Source organism: Tiliqua scincoides, chromosome 1, assembly GCF_035046505.1.
Source record: "Tiliqua scincoides isolate rTilSci1 chromosome 1, rTilSci1.hap2, whole genome shotgun sequence".
NCBI classification, from domain to species: domain Eukaryota; kingdom Metazoa; phylum Chordata; class Lepidosauria; order Squamata; family Scincidae; genus Tiliqua; species Tiliqua scincoides.
Genome location: NC_089821.1, coordinates 244,487,667 through 244,502,283, shown reverse-complemented (window position 1 = coordinate 244,502,283; position 14,617 = coordinate 244,487,667). Strand labels below are relative to the sequence as shown.

The following is a 14,617-nucleotide window of genomic DNA, read 5'->3' as shown; positions in this document are numbered from 1 at the left end:
TTCCTGTCTGAAACAATGGAGAAGCCATTGTTAAGAACATATCAGTCTGCTGGATCAGGCCACAGGCCCATCTCGTCCGGTTTCCTGTATCTCACAGTGGCCCACCAAAAGCCCCAGGGAGCACACCAGATAACAAGAGACCTGCATCCTGGTGCCCTCCCTTGCATCTGGCATTCTGACATAGCCCATTTCTGAAATCAGGAGGTTGCACATACACATCATGGCTTGTAACCCATAATGGATTTTTCCTCAAGAAATTTGTCCAGTCCCCTTTTAAAGGCGTCCAGGCCAGATGCCATCACCACATCCTGTGGCAAGGAGTTCCACAGACAAATCACATGCTGAGTAAAGAAATATTTTCTTTTGTCTGTCCTAACCCGCCCAACACTCAATTTGAGTGGATGTCCCCTGGTTCTGGTGTTATGTTAGAGTGTAAAGAGCATCTCTCTATCCACTTCATACTTCCCCTGCATAATTTTGTATGTCTCAATCATGTCCCCCCTCAGGCGTCTCTTTTCTAGGCTGAAGAGGCCCAAACGCTGCAGCCTTTCCTCATAAGGAAGGTGCCCCAGCCCAGTAATCATCTTAGTCGCTCTCTTTTGCACCTTTTTCTTTATGTCCTTTTTGAGATGCGGTGTCCAGAACTGGACGCAATACTCCAGGTGTGGCCTTATCGATTCGTACAATGGGATTACAATATTAGCCATTATGTTCTCAATATCTTTCCTAATGATCCCAAGCATAGAGTAGGCTTTCTTCACTGCTGCTGCACATTGGGTCGACACTTTCTTCGAGTTGTCCACCACCACCCCAAGATCTCTCTCCTGATCTGTCATACAACAACTCAGAACCCATTAGCCTATATGTGAAGTTTTGATTTTTTTTTGCTCCAATGTGCATGACTTTACATTTACTTACATTGAAACGCACCTACCATTTTGCTACCCATTCTGCCAGTTTAGGCAACTTTCTGGAGCTCCTCACAATTGCTTCTGGTCTTCACCACCCAGAAAAGTTTGGTGTTGTCAGCAAACTTAGCCACCTCGGTGGTCAACCCTGTCTCCAGGTCATTTATGAACAGGTTGAAAAGCACCGTTCCTGGGACAGATCCTTGGGGCACACCGCTTTTCACCTCTCTCCATTGTGAAAATTGCCCATTGACACCCACTCTCTGTTTCCTGGTCTTCAATCAGTTCCCAATCCATGAGAGGTCCTGCCCTCTAATTCCCTTGCTGTGGAGTTTTCTCAGCAGCCTTTGGTGAGGGACTGTGTCGAATGCCTTCTGAAAGTCCAGATATATAATGTCCATGGGTTCACCTGTGATACGGGAGGCCAGGAGAGACTATGAAGAACACATGGCCAGCAACATTAAGGGGAATAATAAAAGCTTCTTCATGTGTTCCTCACAGTCCCTCTTGGCCTCCCGTATTACCTTCTTACATTACATTATGGAAGGAAGCTTCCTTGCTCTTTGCAGCCTCTCTAATTTGGCTCGTTAGCCAGGCAGGCACCCTCCTGGACTTAGTCGTGTCCCTCTTCCTTTATGGTATACACTTCTGCTGGACCTCTTTTACTGTTTTAAACAGCCTTCATGCACTCTGGAGAGATTGATCTCTTTTTACCCTCCCTTTCAACCTCCTTCTTTATTGTGCTCAGTACTGACAATACTGAACTAAATGGACCAATGGTCTGACTTGGCATGACAGCTTCATAAGGAGGATGCAGAGCAAAGCTCTAATAGTGGGTTAAAATAGCTCAATCCTGTGAACAGGTAGTATCTGTAAAAGGTGGCATCCAGGAGTGGCAAGGGCAAGGGATTCCATCCCTGATGCAGTCTTCTCCAGAGAATCAGTTGGGAGGGCAGAACCAAGGACTTAGCCAGGAAGCGCATGGGAACAAGGAAGGGCCCCATGTTAAGCCTCTGTGTTGATAGGGCAACAGTCTCATCAGCTCTTGCAAGACTTGGCTGGGAAATGGGGTGCTTATGTGGCCTGCTGTGCTCTATTTTGAGGCAGAAAGGGGGACAGTGCCAAGAAGAGGATGATGGCAAACCAAAGAAGTTGCTGGAGAGAGATAAGAACATAAGAACAGCCCCACTGGATCAGGCCGTAGGCCCATCTAGTCCAGCTTCCTGTATCTCACAGCGGCCCACCAAATGCCCCAGGTAGCACACCAGATAACAAGAGACCTCATCCTGGTGGCCTCCCTTGCATCTGGCATTCTGACATAACCCATTTCTAAAATCAGGAGGTTGCGCATACACATCATGGCTTGTACCCCATAATGGATTTTTCCTCCAGAAACTTGTCCAATCCCCTTTTAAAGGTGTCCAGGCCAGACGCCAGACGCCAGCACCACATCCTGTGGCAAGGAGTTCCACAGACCGACCACACGCTGAGTAAAGAAATATTTTCTTTTGTCTGTCCTAACCCGCCCAACACTCAATTTTAGTGGATGTCCCCTGGTTCTGGTATTATGTGAGAGTGTAAAGAGCATATCCCTATCCACTCTGTCCATCCCCTGCATAATTTTGTATGTCTCAATCATGTCCCCCCTCAGGCGTCTCTTTTCTAGGCTGAAGAGGCCCAAACGCCGTAGCCTTTCCTCATAAGGAAGGTGCCCCAGCCCAGTAATCATCTTAGTCGCTCTCTTTTGCACCTTTTCCATTTCCACTATGTCTTTTTTGAGATGCGGCGACCAGATGTGTATGAGGGATGTGATATGCAAAATAACTTATGGAGTCCTGGAGCCCGTCTCCCTTCCTGCCCACACTCTGGTTATGGAATAGAGCCTTCTCTTATAAAATGAAGCTTTGTCATTATAACCAATGGCAATACATGATAACCACCTCTGTCTGCTGGTAAGAGGATGGTCTCTCTTTGCCTTCTGTTTTCATGTAGTGAGGTTTCTAGAAACGGTCAGTTAAGTAAGGTTGCCAACTCCTGTGTCTCTTAAATTTTCATGGCTGAGAGTTCAGCACCTCACAAGGTACTCTTGCTGACCATTTCCCTGCCATGGAGGTATTACAAGAACAGCGTAAGCACTTCTCAAGGACCAGGATCTGGCACCTGTTGTTCATCTTAAATTGTTCTTCTATTAATCTGATATCCAGGCATTCTAACACCACGTATTAATTATGTCAGTACACTGCTTTTATCTTGCACAGGTCTCCTTTCCAGATGATAGGCTCTTACCCCAGGCTTCTGTTTCTTTTTCAGAGGATGCTATTTAAGAAGAATTGTGGCACAAAGACGAGAGTTATCAAAATTCGTGTAAGTTGGCCATGTTTCTGGTGCATTTCCTGCTTGTGTTGAACAGCACGAAGCTTCTTGACATTGTAAGCACAGCCTTGCGGTTTCTCTAGGCTGACTTCCTTCTCAGTAAGAGCCTGAGAGCCCAATCCTGAGCTTTTACCACTGGCCGGTCCTCCACTGGCACTGAGTGTTGCAAACGTGCTGGAAGGCATGTCTGCAGCCCTCAGTGCTGGTCCAGCCCCGGTGCTAGCTCAGCGTCGGCTGGCACTGGGCTAGTGCTGGTGGACTGCCACTACTCTGCCACTCTGTGGCTGCCTAAACCGCCAGGTGGCAGAGAGGTAGGTGGGAGTTGGTGGGGAGGAGGCATTCCAAGGCAGGGGAGAGGGTGGGGAGGGGTTGTGCTGGGGGAGGGGGTGGGAGGGAGGCAGGACAGGAGGAGATCCATCCTCTGCATCCAGAGCCTCCATGTCAAGCTGGAGGCCCAACACGGAGCATCTTGATTCTACAGCACCCCAAGGGTTGCAGCAGAATCAAGTAGCCCCATTTCAGGGCTACTTTCCTTCTCCCAAGGAGCCGCTGGTGTCTGCCCTGTTGCATGCAGGGCAACAGCCATTTCAGTGCCACGGCAGTCCCGGCACAAACGGCAGCTCAGGATTGGGCTGTGAATCTGTAAGAGTTCAAGCATATGCTTTGGTAACCACTAAGACTCTCTTATGGTTTTGGGTTTCTCTATCATGCCTACATTGAGCGCAATGCCGTTAGATGAATTTCACCAGCAGGAAGGTAAGCAAGCAATGGCTAAACTGGAACAGAAAGGAATGCAGCTTGATTTTCTGAGATATGGACAAAACAAAAACCCACCCGTCCCCGGCAGCACGCGATCCTGGGGATCACGTTGCTCTCTTCCCCTGCCCCTTAAGGAGCCAGTGGCCGTTTGGGGCATCGTGAGCTCTGCCTTAAACCATTTTACATTTAAGCCCTTTCACAGGTGACACCCTGTTGATCAGTGCTCCATAGTACCTTTGTCCAGTTATTGCCAAACCACTCTGGGAAAACTTCTATATACTGGTATTGTTTGGACATAGTGCTCAACTATGATGTGGTGATGTATGCATTAATCTTGAAGTTTGTGTGCTCCTTCCCCGATGAACTGTGATTTCTTAATTCTGTTTTGGAGGTTTTGGGGTTTTTTTTTTTTTTGAAAACCATAGGTTGGAAGTAAGTTGGGAGTAGAGTTAGAACGCAAGCCTAAGCCTAGTGCATGTGAGTCCAGCTGTGGCTTGAAATCAAAGCACTTCTGAACCAAGTCAAGTATCTTTATTTAAGTGCCAGTCTGCCAGTAACCAAAACTTTCATATTTTAATACCATAGACCAGTGGTTCTGTCCTCTCCTGACCTCCTCTCCTTTAATACCATAGACCAGTGGAGTGTCCTCTCCAGTGCACAAAGCCTGAGTAAAGTAGATATGGCCTATTCTTAACCCCAGCCCCCAGGATTGGGTGTCAAGGCACACAATCAGTTTAATCATGGCAGATTAATGTGCCGTGGCACAGTGGTTGAAAATCGCTGCCATAGACTAACCGTGCAGAGGAAAGCGGATGTCTGCCATGTTAGAGAAGTTAATGTCAAAGTTCTTGATGGTGTTTCTCACTTGAAGAGAAGGATGTTATTTCAGGAAGTGAAAACGGGGAAATGGGAGTGCTTCCTAGGATAGATACCTGTGCTGTTTAATTATGCTAGTGTGTTAAAGCACTTAAGCATCGGAGTTGTTCTTCAGGAGTAAAGGGATGCTGCTCATATTTCAGTGCCTGTGTTCTGCTGATAAACATCTTCAGTTTTGAGTTGTAAATCCTAGTTAAAATGCATCATGTATTCTTAACAGGATATTATATGTCCTGTTGATACTTCTCCCAAGTTATAATAGACTGGGATACAAGATAAAGACCTTCTTTTTGCCTGAAGTTGGAACCCTATACTTCTATATTATGAGCCTTCTTAGTATCCTAGCAACTTCCAAGTCACTAGTTGTGCTGGAGGACAGGCAGGGCCTCAGACAAATAGAAATGTGCAAGCATGGATACTTGAAACCTTGTCTAGAAGTACAAATGGGGGGTCTACAATAGTCAGACCCTACAAGGATGACTCTGGGTATCCGGTTGTCTCCCTATTGAGAGTCTAAACTCTTATACATATTGCATCTCAGGTTTCTAGCTCTTGTAATGGTTTGATATGAGCTTGAAAACATGCAGCTGCTATGTCTGGAATGGCCTAATGACAGGAAGATCAGGTCAGCTCAACTTATGAGTGCAAATAAAAGAAATTGAATTAACAGCATTACAATTAATGTGAGAGAACCCAAGTCACTAATGGAAAGTACATCCATCTTTTTACCTGCAGAGTTTATTTTTTCTGCCAGTGCTGATTCAGCTGGCAACTTGTTTGCTCTCACATGGAGAATGCCAGATAAATGACAGCAAATGGTAAATGAGTGGCTTGCAGCAGACTTTGTGTACTAGTCTGGGAGGAGGGAGTTTTTACCCTGGGGAGGCTTGGTTTTTACCCAAGTTGTGCTTTTTCTGTAGCTTTCAGTGCTGAAGTTAGCTTCCTCCAGCAAAATCACACTGTGGCCATTTCTTCTCAGGAGTTCCTAAATGGAGGGAATGCAGAAGAATAGACTGGTTCATAGGTTGACCAGATGGGATCCTTGCTTCCAAAATTGGCGCTGCAGGATTTAAATGTTGATTATTCTTGCTCCTAGCACTTTGGTTTGGTTAAAGATGTGTGTGTGGGGGGGGGGGGTAGGGTTCCTTATCTCCACCTAGCTTTGGAAAATAATTTTCATGGTCTGCATTAATGGAAAGGGAAATGGGGATGCTCCAAGAGAATATGGATCTGTTAGTGAAATCTGAGACTCTATCCATGTTACCGTAATGCAGAGGTTCCCATATGGTCATGGCGGCCTTCTTGTGTGGTGGCCTCTTCTTCCCGGCTCTCCTGGTTACCACCCTCTTTAATTACACGATTCTTGCGAGATTTCACATGATCCAAGAGGCAGCACCTATGAAAGCTGGGAAGAGGCCACTGGGGACATCCTTTGCTGCACCTGTGAGTTTGCTGGGGCACCCTCAGATGCTTCCGCATATAGTTTGGGAGCCACTACCCTAATGTCTAAGGCAGCCTTCTAAACGAGGGACCGAAACTTTCCTATCCTATTTATCTTGTTGCTTCTCAAAGCAACCTGCTGCAGAAACTTTGCACTCAAGAAATCCATCCGTAGAACATTATTGAGTAGATTGCTTCACAAGTCTAATTAGAATAGTATTGTACCTTTTTTACTTGGAAGTTGTCTCTCTGACTGTTCAATCCTATGCATGTCTACTCAGGAGTAAGTCCCATTCTGTTCAGTGTGGTCTACTCCAAGGAAAGTGAATATAGGATTGCAACTATCTGTTGACTTCCTTCTGCTGGTGATGGCTCCTATGATTCTAATAAGAATTGTTTATTCACAGAAGGTTATGTTAAAAGTGGTGTGTGTGTGTGTGTAGGAAAGCAAGTACAATTTGTATGAATTTGTATTAGTACATTATGTACTAATAATGTATTCATACAATTAATTTGTATTAATTGTACAATTGGAGTAAAATTGTACAAGTAATACAAATTAATACAAAACCAACCGGATCGTAGCTGCTAAAGTTATTCCAACACACTATAGAGGGGAGAATAATAGAATGTTAACAGGAAGCAGGACAGTTCCTGCTTCCTATTAAAATTCAGTTAGTCTCCCTCTAGCATGCAGGCTGGTTGCCTGCATTTCCTGTTCTCCATTTGAGCAAGAATGTTGAATAAGAAACTTCCATAGTTTACATGTGCTTCCATAGCTGCTAAACAAAGGTTATGGGCACAGAGGGTCCCTGCGGATAAGTAAAACTGTGGATACCAGAACCACGGGTGATGGGGAGATGCCTGTATTATACAGGCTTTTTGTCTTGCTGTTGAGTGGAATATATCAAATGGACATTTAGGGTATATCATTTAGTTGCATGGTGTGTGTGATTGCATGCCCAAACACCCATCCCATTGCATGTACCACCCTAGTCTGAGATTTGGGCGTCCAGACCGGAGGATATGGACACACCCCATCTCTTGCTATCCTTTTTCTAGAAATTAATGATCGTTTGATTGTGGAAAAATACTCTTGCATTGCTAAAATAAAATTACAAGAGAAATCCAAACATAATCCCTTTCCTTTATTCTTTGGTGGTATTCGTTCCTGGGATTTGGCCCAGAGTTCTGGAACAACTTCCTTTCTCCTTATCTCTGTTTCTGTAGACTGAAAGGCCACCGCAGGAGCAAGTTGTTGTGATTTTTCTCCTCTTAAAACAAGGAGCGCTTTCATTTTGAAGCTGAAGGGTGATAGGTATAGGGTTGCACTGAGAATGAAAGTATCCTGCTGTGAAGCAAGTGGCACCCCAGTTAGGGAGGGCAGAGCTTCCTTTCACCCTGTCCCATGTTTCAGACATTTGAATGCGGTCTTGTACCCTGAATCCGTATGTGCTAGGCTAGGTAAATGTGTAAAAAGCTGCTGTTTTGCCAGTTCCTCTCCATGGAGAGGAAACTGGCATGACCTCAGAATGAAAGGTCTTGTTATAGTATTCATTCCCTTTAGTTTTTCATGTTGAGATGTGAAATTGGGCCTCTGACAAGAAGGTGCAGGTTATGTTTCCTTGAGCCCAGTTCTGAGGAGCAGAATTTCTGTTTTTTGGGGTTTTTTTTTTTTGAGTTAGTGATAAATCCTTAGAGCTGCTGTAGCTCTTCCATAAGGAAGAAAATAACTGTTATTGGTAGCCAAACTTGGATAGACCAGTTCTGTGACCAGTGGACTAGAGCAGAATGATGATCTGTTAATAAGTAATAGAACACATGTTCTACTGTGTGATCTGAAAGAGAAGGAATTGGATGAGGAGACTACGTCCCTATCTTTAATTGTGCTCTCTCCCATATGTTTTCCCGCAAGGAAGAATGTGCATGTTCAGAAATCAACTGAGAATTGGCTTGGCAACAAATGATTTCCTGCACCTGGTGGTGCCTGCCATTATTTGCATCTTTTCACAGAGTGGTGCTGCTCCTGTTGTGGTCTATAAGCCTATTTTAAAGCATTTCACTCTCTTTTTGAACACAGTTGATTTTAAAACAGCTTTTCCTAGTTGCAAATTATCTTGTTTTTAGTAAAATGCCAAACTTTTAAAATACCTCTCATGGATTACCAACCAGCAAATACTCCTCTTTGTGGGACATGAAACACACAAACTATCCAATGTACCCAAACGGCACCAAAGGATCTTAGGGCTGTACAGGGGCATAAGTAGCCTAATAAAAGGAAGATTGTTGATTTGGTGAGACTTGCAAAGACAGACTTGTGGCTGTTTGTTCATGTAGATTTTCCCTCCAACAAGTAGGCATAATTTGAGAGTAAAATTGTAAATAGTTTGGTGGTGGAATATAACAGAACAAACTCAAATAGGAAGATCCTGCCAGTTATACAGAGAACGACAATTATTGAAGCCAAAGTGAGTGAAAAGAACATTTAATATATGGCATTTCTTGGAAGAAATTGAACTTGGAGGCAGGGACCTTCAAAAAATGGAGTATTGGAAGGGAATGCAGTGTTGTCTGTTTTGACTGCTGTATAACTAAACCAGAAGAAAAGCATTTCAAAATTTGTTGGGGAATCAGCTACTGTATTAAACTATGTTCACAGCCAGTTGAAACTACTCATAACAATTATCTGATCTGATTTTTTTTTTAACCTCTGGGGTTTTTTTTTGGGGGGGGGGTAAATTTCACTCTCTGGAAGGAGGGAGAAGTTTTCAACTTCTAGGCTTTCCCCTTCCATTCAAGAGGAAGCCAAAGTGAGTGCAAGATAATGTTAACAGATGGCTTTGAACCTGTTGAAAAAGACATTTTTTTCTGATGAAATTTGAGCTTGGAGTCAGAGACCCTCAACCAATGGAGCTCTGGAAGGCAGTGCAATTTTGTGTCCATATTGATTGCTGTGTAACTTAACTGGAAGAAAAGCATTTCAAAATTTGTTGGGAAATCAACTACTGTATTAAGCTATGTTCACAACCAGTTGGAACAGCGCATAACAATTATCTGATCTTTTTTACCTCTTTTTTTTTTTTAAGTTGTGGGTTAATTTCATTCTCTGGAAGGAAAGAGATATTTTTCAACTTCTAGCTTTTCCTTTTCCATTCAAGAGGAGGCAGGTTCAATTTGCATCTGCTGAGGAGGAGGGATGGTGTGTGTGTGTGTGTGTGTTTGTCCTTTTTTTGTCTACCCCCCTTCCCAAAAAAAACTTTCTGGCAAGAGCTAGGCCATGCAGAAGAAAAGAAAGAAGGCCAGTTCTATGCTTGGGATCATTAGGAAAGGTATTGAGAACAAAACGGCTAGTATTATAATGCCGTTGTACAAATCTATGGTAAGGCCACACCTGGAGTATTGTGTCCAGTTCTGGTCGCCGCATCTCAAAAAAGACATAGTGGAAATGGAAAAGGTGCAAAAGAGAGCGACTAAGATGATTACGGGGCTGGGGCACCTTCCTTATGAGGAAAGACTGCAGCGTTTGGGCCTCTTCAGCCTAGAAAAGTGACGCCTTAGGGGGGACATGATTGAGACATACAAAATTATGCAGGAGATGGACAGAGTGGATAGGGAGATGCTCTTTACACTCTCACATAACAACAGAACCAGGGGACATCCACTAAAATTGAGTGTTGGGAGAGTTAGAACAGACAAAAGAAAATATTTCTTTACTCAGCATGTGGTTGGTCTGCGGAACTCCTTGCCACAGGATGTGGTGATGGCGTCTGGCCTGGACGCCTTTAAAAGGGGATTGGACAAGTTTCTGGAGGAAAAATCCATTACGGGGTACAAGCCATGATGTGTATGCGCAACCTCCTGATTTTAGAAATGGGCTAAAATCTAAATGGATTTAGAAATATCAGAATGCCAGATGCAAGGGAGGGCACCAGGATGAGGTCTCTTGTTATCTGGTGTGCTCCCTGGGGCATTTGGTGGGCCGCTGTGAGATACAGGAAGCTGGACTAGATGGGCCTATGGCCTGATCCAGTGGGGCTGTTCTTATGTTCTTATGAATAGAAAAGCCTAAGTGGTGTCCCGTCCCCCCAGCACCTCGTCCTTTGTTCCACCCAGTATACTGGGAACTGAGATGGGTTGTTGCACATAGAGCTCAATCATATCCTCAGCCCCTCACCTTGCTGGTCCAGCTTTGCCAAAAAAGAGCACACAGTGCTCTTAGGGGTGGGTGGATTGGGAAGGCAAATAATTCCCCTTATCCCTCCATAGGCCTCCCACTCTGTAATGGGTCTGCTTGAACCTGCGTCAGCTCTGTATAAGTCTGAGGAGAGAGAAGGGAGTGGAGAGGCTTGCAAAAGAGGGGATAGGATCTGGTGTACATCATCACTACCAGATCCCCCCCTCCTGCAGTCTCCCTGCCCAGCCTGCCCCCACTGCTATCTTACCTTCTCTGGCAGGCATGGCAGGATCTGTTGGAGGAGGCAGAGTGCTGCTACCTCCTGTAGCAGCGCTTGGCAAATGACTGCCAACAGAGCACTGTGTGTTCCTGCGGCAGCCATTTTACAACAGTGGAACTCATTCCATTGTCATAAATGCTTCTGCCCAACAGCCCCATCCACAATAGAACTGGGCTATTACAGTGTTATTCAAACTGTGCGGTGTGGCGCGGCTCTTTAGGGAGGCGCCAGGAACTCAAAGGGGAGGCGCAGGATGTCCTCTCGCAGCGATACAGTCACACCCCTGGGCAGAATACGAGCCCATCTCTGCGCTTTTTTTAAAGCAGAAGAAAGGGGAGCTGCTCAGCTGCAAGGGTGGCTGCTGCCGCCCCGCCCTTTTCTCCCTCCACTCCGAGGCTGCCGCCTTCTGTGTTGGCTGCATGTTGTTTCCAAAGCTCTTCAACTCCAACCCCCATCTGGCAAGTACCAAGCATGCTCAGCTTGCAGTCCTTAACCCTAGCTGATCCTTGTCTGGTTGGTTCCTACTTCCCAGCCTGGGATTGCTTCTCATCAAAGGAAATCTCTCTTTTCAACCCCCTCCCTCTTCCACTCCCCCCTTTCAATCTCCAAACCTTCCTGCTTTCCTCCCCCTCCCCAAATAAAACGCTTCCTATTTTACCAGTCACCAGGGGTCTTAAAGTTGTTTCCATGCAGTTGGCAAAGGGGGGAGGGGAGAGAGAGAGAAGCACACACTTTACTTGGCCAGGAGCAGAAAAAGGGTAATGTTTTTAAAGTGATTTATTATTCTTGTTGTTTGACTGAAGAGGAAAGGCTGTATTTTTAAAGTGATGAATCTTGCTGTTTGAAGGGAATACTTATCAGCCATTGATGAAGTGATTGCCAGCCCAATCCTATCCACACTTTCCTGGGAGTAAGCCCCATTGACTCTAATGGAACTTACTTCTGAGTAGACATGCATAGGCTTCAGCTGTGCATCTCCTAGTATAGGAGACAAATCAGCTTCCTAACCAAACCCTTATCAGCTCTGATATATTTTCATGGTCTATTTTTATTTTCCCCACCAGCTGCTGGAAAAATTTAATTTCATTAAATTAATAAGGGGTTCAATCCTATCCAAGGAGAATGGGAGAAATGACTAGTGGGACTGGGGTCCACAGGGGTGTGTGTGTGTGTGTGTGTGTGTGTGTAAGTAATGCTGCTCAGACTGGTTGTTCACAAAGTTCATTTGATATAACAATTCTATTGGTATGCTTACAAAGTTTAAAAAAGAGTCCTCCTGGACCAGACAAAATCTACCTACTCCAGCATCCTGTCTCCAACAGTGATCAGCAGCTGATCATTTATAAAGCATGTACATTGCTGTGTATTAATAATATATTTTTAAGATCTGCATTTAATTAATGATATGATTAATAAAATTAATATTAATATAGTTTATATATATAATATTTAATATTATATTATAATAAATATAATATTATATTATATTTAATATAGTTAATATTTCTGGCCACTTCCTGTTTAATGATGTCACTTCCAGCCCTCAGGAACATGATGGGGAGTCATGGCCAACAGCCATGGGGGTCAAGGGAGCCAGTGGCTGGAAAAGTTTGAGTACCACTGGGCTATTAATAGCATTTGGGGTGTAGAGGGGAGGGCTTCATGATAGATTACCAGTATCTAAGGCAGTTTCTGAAAGAGGTGTCTCTCTGAATCCACCCATGGTTCACCATCTGGAACCTCAGTACAGTACTGAAGGCACTTTATGGGACTGTAAGCCCACATGGTCCAAGATTTTTTTTCTTTTCGAAGGAACTGACTCTGGTTTTGGTGGCCATTACCTCACTGAAATGGGCTTCAGTGTTAGGGATGCCTTCCTTGAGTTCAGAATTCTTTATTTTCTACATAATCCATAAACCAGGCTCCTTATTCATGCCAAAAACTGACTTTAATCCTCAGTTCACATGTAGTAGTACTTGGCTCCTGTTGGTTCAGCCTTGTCCATTCTCAGGAGAAGAACTGGTACTAGCTGGATGTCAGTAGGCCCCTTAGATTCTTTCAAAATTGTAAATGTTGCCAATCTGAAGATCTTTTTGTTTCATTCCAGCAATAGTCTTGGGAACAAAAGGCTGCAAAAGCTTGACAAACAGCATGTGTTAGTTTAGCACAGCCATTTTCAACCACTGTGCTGTGGCACACTGGTGTGCCGCAAGTGGTCCACAGGTGTGCCACAGGAATTTGGGGAAGGTCATTTATTAATAGGGCCAGTGGGAGATGTGAGCCCCCACTGGCAGCATGGTGTGCCTTGTCAATTGTCAGCAACCTGGTGGTGTGCCTTGACCATTTTAGTGCCTTGTCAGTGTGCTGTGAGATGAAAAAGGTTGAAAATCACTGGTTTAGCATGTGGGACTAGCCAGAATTCCTGTTTTCTCCCATACCTAAGAATGTAAGAGCTCTGCTGGATCAGGCCAAGGGTCCATCTAGTCCAGTTTTCCTGCATCTCACAGTGGGCCACCAAATGTACCAGGGTGCACTCAAGACAACAAGGTAACTATCCTGTTGCCACTCCCTTGCACTTGGCATTCAGGCTATCTCTTAAACCTGGAGGCTGCATATAGTCATGGCTTGTAACCTGTGAGGGCCTTTTCCTCCATGAATATGTCCAATCCATTTTACATAGATCCTGGACCAGATGTATCACCTATGTTTGACAACAACCGACAAGAGCTATAGAGAGCTAGGAATCTTTTATGGTACCTGTTTTTGGAGTGTTAGAATATGCCCAGAAAAGTGGCAGTTGTCCGAGAATTGGCTGTGATTGTGTAGAAGTGATGGCTCTAAACTGGGCTAGCAAAGTTCTTACAAGATGCTTACAAGTTCTTACAAAGATGCTTAATTTCATTTGGTGATCTTTTTATCCCAAAGTTCTGCTCCAAGTAACCACACTTTTGTATGAAAATGTAGGATTAAAGTCAGCTGTGGGCATAAGTAATTTTCATAGACTATGTGAATCTTAGTAGATTGATTATACTCTTCCAGGAGGCTTTCCAGTTGCTTGGAACAGTGATGGTATCCATACTGAGAACAAAGTGTATGTCTACACCTTTTACTTTCTCAATGGTTTTTCTTCTCATGCCACTCTATGGTCTTCACCTCTTATAATACCACTTCTGGCTTCTGGGAGATTCTTCTGGGTTCTGCGACTCGGTTTCTGGGGCAAATGTCTGTAGTAATGAACTGCCTGTCCCTCTTCCTCCACTGGCAGAGCGCAGTCCTATCCTCCCCACCCACCCCCTGGCTGATGCAACTGTACCAAAAAGGAGCACACTGTATCCAGTGGGGTCAGGCAGATCAGGAGTTTTGGAGGGCAAAGGGGAATTATTTTCCCTTACTCTTCTGTAAGTCTCCTGCTGTGTAATGGGTATCCTTCATTTTTTTCTATACATGTGGGCAGGGGTTCTTGAACATTTGGGGTAAATGCAACATGGAAACAAAGTGAGAAAGATTGTGCTGAAAGAGATCATCAGCGTGTGTTCAAAATATACATAGAAAAAGCTGATGGGGATTTTACTGAAAGGGAGTAAAAAGGGAGTAGAAGGTGCCCTTGCTTTCCTTACTATTACAGTCAGCAGATCTTTTGTGTTTGTTTTTTTGTGGTGTTTGAGAATCTGACTCTTCTCATGTATCCTCTTGCAGCATGCTATGTTCATGATTTTTATTCATGGCTTCTTCCAGTAGAATGGTTTGTGGTTTGTCCCGCCGCAAGTGGCCTGTGTCTGCATGTGCCATTCCAGTGCCAACAGCCTG

General features: G+C 44.5%; 1 protein-coding gene across 2 annotated transcripts in view; it reads left to right on the top strand.

Annotated features, from left to right (window-relative positions):
- The window catches only part of LOC136636514 (uncharacterized), a 64,428-nt gene that overhangs the window by 35,951 nt on the left and 13,860 nt on the right, over window positions 1–14,617 (top strand). The window contains exon 4 of one of the 2 annotated variants that reach the window (XM_066611632.1): window positions 3,219–3,272. The exons of the other annotated variant lie outside the window; for it this stretch is intronic. Within the exon in view, the coding sequence (XP_066467729.1) occupies window positions 3,219–3,272 (54 nt within the window). The remainder of the gene's footprint in view (window positions 1–3,218; window positions 3,273–14,617) is intronic. 2 annotated transcript variants of the gene reach the window in all.